Here is a 6,000-nt window from a genome sequence, read left to right on the forward strand (position 1 = left end):
CAGCCTTGCGTTCCTCAGCCTTGAGTGCCTCAGCCTCAGGCTCCTTGTAGGACTTAAAATACTTGATATTGCTGTAACACAACAGATGTTAGAGTCTTTATCTAAAGCCTGGTGTTAAAAGCTATGTCTTCGGCAGTACAATTACCATCTGATGTTGACTGAAATACCCTCATAAGACCAAACATAACCTCTGTATATAAAGAGTATATAAGAGTATATAATGTATATAAAGAGTTCAAGAAATCTTAATCTTAATTATTCTTAATCTTAATTAAAGTACAATGTAAAAAAAAAACCCTGTCTGGTAAAAACATTAATTTACACGTGGCTTACACTTGGCGGCCGTTCATCAGTTTTCCATTGAGTTGCTCAATGGCCAACACCGCTGCCTTCACCGACTCGTACTGGATTTACCCGCATCACTTTGAGTCCACAAACTTCAGGAGAAACACAGTGTCAACACACAGTTTACAATCAAACTGAGCTAATACACACATGCTAATTATGCTGCACACATATTCAACTATTCAGAACAGCTCAAACTCAAACATTTGCATGACACTATCCTCCCATACAGAGAGAAGGTGTCAAACAGGGTCATGTTGATGATGAACTCATACAGGTTCTTGATGAAATTGTTGCCTTTTACAACTTGACCATATCCATATAATAAAACTATAAAATACTACGTAAATTACACATGGCCTTTAGTTGGCTGCAAAAACTGTTAAGAATCTGCAGAAACAGTGTAGAGAACAGTGTTCTTCTGTTTGTTTTACCATCAGCTTCACAACAAAAGTAGCTGAGCGGGTAGCAAGTCCACCTGTCCCTGCAGATGTGGACAGATTGAATGTGTCCTGCAGGGCTGAATCTTTTAAAAAGCATCCTGTCGCTCCAGGGTGCACATCTCCGACAAAGAGCGCATTGCAGAATTAGAGTAGTGGGGTGTGGCCTAGTGGTTAAGGTGTTGGCCTACTGATCAGAAGGTTGTGAGTTCAAATTCCAGGTCCACCATGTTGTCACTGCTGGGCCCCCTGAGAATAGCCCTTAACCCTCAATTGCGCAGTTGTATAAATTGAAGGATAAGGGTGTCTGCTGAATGCTGTAAATGAGTACTAATAAATGCTGCTAAGTTGTCTAGGTTAACCGAGTGCATTAAAGATATAAAAGATTAGATGACCTGTAATTTTCTGCTGTTAAATTATGATTAGACAGAAATATTAATTATCAATCCAAAAACCAGTACACAGAAGCTCACATTCCACTTTAATTTATAGGAATGTACTATAACTACTACAGTGAAAGACCTGGGTGTTATATTAGACAGCAACTTGTCTTTTGAAAATCATATCGCCCATATTACAAAAACAGCCTTCTTCCATCTAAGAAATATTGCCAAACTAATAAACATCCTATCCTTATCTGATGCTGAGAAGCTAGTTCATGCATTCATGACGTCCAGACTGGACTATTGTATTGCATTACTAGGTGGTTGTCCTGCATCTTTAATAAATAGGATACAGAGTTCTTACCAGGACAATAAGATATGATCATATAACCCCAATTTTATCATCTCTACACTGGCTACCTGTTAAGTTTAGAATTGATTACAAACTGCTGCTACTTACATACAAGGCTCTTAATGGTTTAGCTCCCATGTATCTAACTAGTCTTCTAATGCTACAATCCTTCACACTTTCTGAGATCACAAGTATACTAAAGGTGGTAGAGCTTTTCGTATTTAGCTCCCAAACTTTGCAATAGCCAAATAAATGTAGATTAAAAACCTACCTCTTTAATCAGGCTTACACATACTGTACTACTTCCCATAATCTTGTGCTCTAGTACATGTACATTATCATCTAGTGCTTGCTAATATTATGAACAGCAGCTACGCTAAATTCGCACCACTGCTTTTCTATTTCTTCCCATCACGAGGCATCCAGAGATTGTACCAGCTCTGATTGTCTTGCCTGTCATGAAGATTTAAGACCTTTATTGAGATGAGGCAAACCATGTAGGGATAACGAGATATCTAGAGATTTACCAGCTCCTGTTGGAATCTGCTTCATGAAATATTCGGACATACTAAGAGATGTGGTCTTTGAGGTCAACAACCTCCTCATCAATACACAATTGTTGGACTGTATATTTATGATCACACCCTCCAGTGTCACCCAAATGAGGATGAGGTTCACTTTTGAGTCTGGTTCTTCTCAAGGTTTCTTCCTTTATCATCCAAGGGAGTTTTTCCTTGTCACAGTTGCCTCAGTCACCTCGGTCACATACATGATTGATCAGTTACATGACTGATCAGTCATATGACACCCAAGTAGTATAAGCCACATTTGGACATTTAGAATTTGAACAGCCCTGCTGCAGTTTATATCATCTGTAGATTATTACAAAAAAAAGTTTCACAGATTTTGTTAGACGAAAATGTGTGTGTGTGTCTTTAAAGTATTAAGCTACTCTTGTTATGCATCTCCACAAAATCCTTATGGATGTCCAGGGATTCAGATGCATTTGCCTGCTTGTGTCTCCTCTTATCAAAAAAATTAAGCGGAAAGTTTTAAAGTCCAGAGTCGATTTATTAAAGATCTGTATTCCTTAGATTATAAATACAGCAAAGCGAATTCTGGGGCAATATGGTAAAAATTCCTGTACTTTACTGTATTTCAGCATTTCCACCACATTTGTTAAATATTATATTATGTATGTACAGTAGGTGAATGGTTGTGAATATCTGTGGATTAGATTCCACTGGGAAATATAAATCTTTACAACTAGAAACATTAACTATGAAATACAGTATTACTATCTAATATCTACTAGTCTGAGTCTGGTGTCTTTATTGTCACTTTTTTCTTAAGGCTAAAAACTGAGCTTAAGGCTAAAGTTCATTTTTTTGTTTTTTAACTGTCCATATTAACAATGTTTCCTTCCATTATTTAGATAAATCCCACTTTGTACTCTGTTTAATACATGGTGGTGACAGAAACCAGAACATTATTAACCCCCCCTTCTTCTTCTGATTTTTATTATTATTATCATAATTATTAGTAGTAGTAATAGTAGTAGTTTATGTTCCTATTATTCTAAAATAGATAACACCCAATGACCTCTGTAAATCCTAGGACACTTCACATAAACTAAAAAGAATAGTTTTGAACAGTCTTTTGACTTCATGATCATGTTCATCAAACCACTCCATGCTGTGTGTATTCGTGCATTTTCCTCCGGATACATGGCACCACATTCAGGGTAAAATATTTGAATCAATATAATATTGAATATATAATAATCCACAAATTAATTAGTGCTAGACAAGTAGTACTTAATACTATAAAAAATATATAATATACTATAAAAAAAAACCAACAATAAAGTTTAGATACACGAAGTTATCAAAATGTCTTTTAGACACCTTCTCTTTTTGTTATAACAAAAACTAATAAAGATAAAATTATGGGACTTAAAATAATGGGTTAAAAAAATCTTTTAAATGTATATCTCAAAATGCAGGGCAAAATTTGTATTTTAAATAAGTGCTAACAAAGTAAGCGCAACGTGACCTTGTTTACACCTGGTTGCCTGGTTACCTGGATACATGGATTTCACACAATAGATTAATAAGATGCTGAAGATGTTCAAGTCGGTTGTAGCTAGTGGTATCTTTTCTGCTGTTGAATGCTGGACTGAAGGTAGCTGATGCCAACAGACTGAAAAAAGTCATCCGTAAGGCCAGTGATGATGTGGGGTGGAGCTGGATTCTCTGACTGTAGTGTCAGAAAGAAGGATGTTGTATAAGCTACTGGCTGTCTCAGACAACATCTTCCACCCACTGTCCTGGACTGTGAAAAAGGGAATAGTCAGAGAAGCAACCAAGAAGCTATAACATTGGTATGCTATATTTATTGCCATGTATATGTTTAACAATCGAGAACTGAAAAATCTGCAGATGTTGGTCTAATCTGTGAAAATTATAATAATAATAATAATAATAATAATAGTGATGAATAGAGCAAAGTAAGAACTTTACAATTAAGAGTTGTATAACTGCTGAAAACACTCCTTCTGAAACTCTCCCTAAAGAACAGACCTAAAACCAACCTTTCCTTTCTGGGAATAAAACATTTTAGGATATGACTTTATTGTAGTCCCACTTTTACACCTTTTCTGCATCTAAACAGATTTAAGATTATTAAGGCTTTCCTAATTGTATAGTCTGGAAATTATTAATACCTTCAGGATTGGTGATTTTGTTATTGCAGAAATTAATACAAAACCCAGCACCCTCTGCAGATTACCACAGATTCTCTGCAGATTTGGGCCAAAATACACAGTGTGAAAAACATCATGACACACAAAAAAGTAATTACATGTGTGTTTTCACTGGTAATAGTTTAGAAAAATCGTGTGCCAATCCAATTAGGTTTTTTTATTATTTGAAATTATTTCATTTTAATGAATTAATTTTTAAAACATGGAAAGGTTGCTGCAACATCAAGCATCTTGGGATGCAACAATCACAAAAACACTGATTAAATGTAATTTAAGGTTTCAGATAACTTTAAAATGAATACTAGAAAGCTATGATTTGGCTTCTACACTTTATTGGTGTGAGCAGCAAAAGAACACAAATATATCTGCACAAATATCAGTATCCATTATACATTGTATAATGACAATAGTTCAGGTTCAGGTGGTGGCTATCAGATGTCCACCCCAGGCTTTAATTGTCAGGTGTTGCTTTAGGACTCTGGTCAATAAGGTTCTTATCAACTGTGTCGATATAAAACCAGGGTCCATCTCCTTTTGCCCTCATGTGCTTCCGAACCTCAAGCTGCTTTTTTCTGTGGAAAAATAAATCAAGACGTTTTATTGGTTAGACTAATAAAGCAGAAACTTATGAAATACAAATAAGTAAAAACTTTCATTTTAAAATGTGTTACAGTAGAAAACTTTAAAAAATAAATAAATAAAAATCAATTCACAATATTGCCTTGCAATATTGACCTCAACAACTCACAGGTGAAAAGATCTGAGCAGAGGTCAGATTAGACTCAAATTAATAAGATTTAATACCAATATTTGGCACCCATATCTCCCTCTATGCATTGCCTCAAAAACAAAAACCTGACATTTTTGGTACATTTCACTGTACTGTAACACTTTACTTGTTAAATTTAACAGTGCAAATTACAAATTTCATAATCTAATCCAAAGCATTAACTTTAAAATTGGCCATTCATTGTTTAACTAAATGTAAATTTAAGGCAATTTAAATTGAGTATATATTCTAACCCTAACTCTTTAGGAAGGAAAAAAAAAAAACTGAACCTAAAAAATTGCCATTATGTTGAATTAACTTCCCTCAAAGCTGAATGCCTCGAATCCCATTCAAATATGTAGCTATGCAGCAAATTAGTGTTTAAAACCAGTAATAAGAGACGTTAATAGGATCTTGTGTAAAATCCTGAATGTCTACATGCATATATCTTCAGAGAAATGTATTTAAACATCCATTTTATAGATAAAGACCTGTTTCGACATTGTGTCCCATCCCAACCCCACACACCCACCCACACAATCAGTAAACATTAAACTCTAAAGTTAGGGTTGTGAGAGTTGTGATATGAATGTGCTAGGGTGTTTACAGGTGATTAGCAATTATTAAAATACACATTTGATTATAAACAAAAGCGTTTTACTAATCTTTGTAAATGTGGCAGGACTTTTCATTAGGTTTAGCTGACAAAACACATGACAACTTTAACTGACTTAACAATGGAGCCTTCGGTTATCAGTCTTTTAACATAAATAGCATGATCGTTATTGACATAATTAGATCTGTGTCCACAAAAACATATATAACGTGGAAATGCAGGTGAGCTTTGACCATGAACCATTTACCTCAGTTCAGCCTTCTCACTCTCAATTTGGATAAGTGCCATCATTTTCTCATAATCCTTCACTGGACTGTCGTAAATATTCCGG

General features: G+C 35.0%; 1 protein-coding gene across 1 annotated transcript in view; it reads right to left on the bottom strand.

Moving 5' to 3' along the window:
• Window positions 1–4,599: 4,599 nt before the first annotated feature.
• Window positions 4,600–6,000, bottom strand: part of ndufb5 (NADH:ubiquinone oxidoreductase subunit B5) — a 5,539-nt gene continuing 4,138 nt past the window's right edge. The window contains exons 5-6 of the mRNA XM_060867677.1: window positions 5,917–6,000; window positions 4,600–4,856 (exon numbers count right to left, since the gene is read on the bottom strand). The exon at window positions 5,917–6,000 is cut by the window's right edge and continues 23 nt beyond it. Coding sequence (XP_060723660.1) covers window positions 4,736–4,856; window positions 5,917–6,000 — 205 coding nt within the window. The 3' untranslated portion in view covers window positions 4,600–4,735. The remainder of the gene's footprint in view (window positions 4,857–5,916) is intronic.

Source organism: Tachysurus vachellii, chromosome 4 (genome assembly GCF_030014155.1).
Source record: "Tachysurus vachellii isolate PV-2020 chromosome 4, HZAU_Pvac_v1, whole genome shotgun sequence".
Taxonomy (NCBI): Eukaryota; Metazoa; Chordata; class Actinopteri; order Siluriformes; family Bagridae; genus Tachysurus; species Tachysurus vachellii.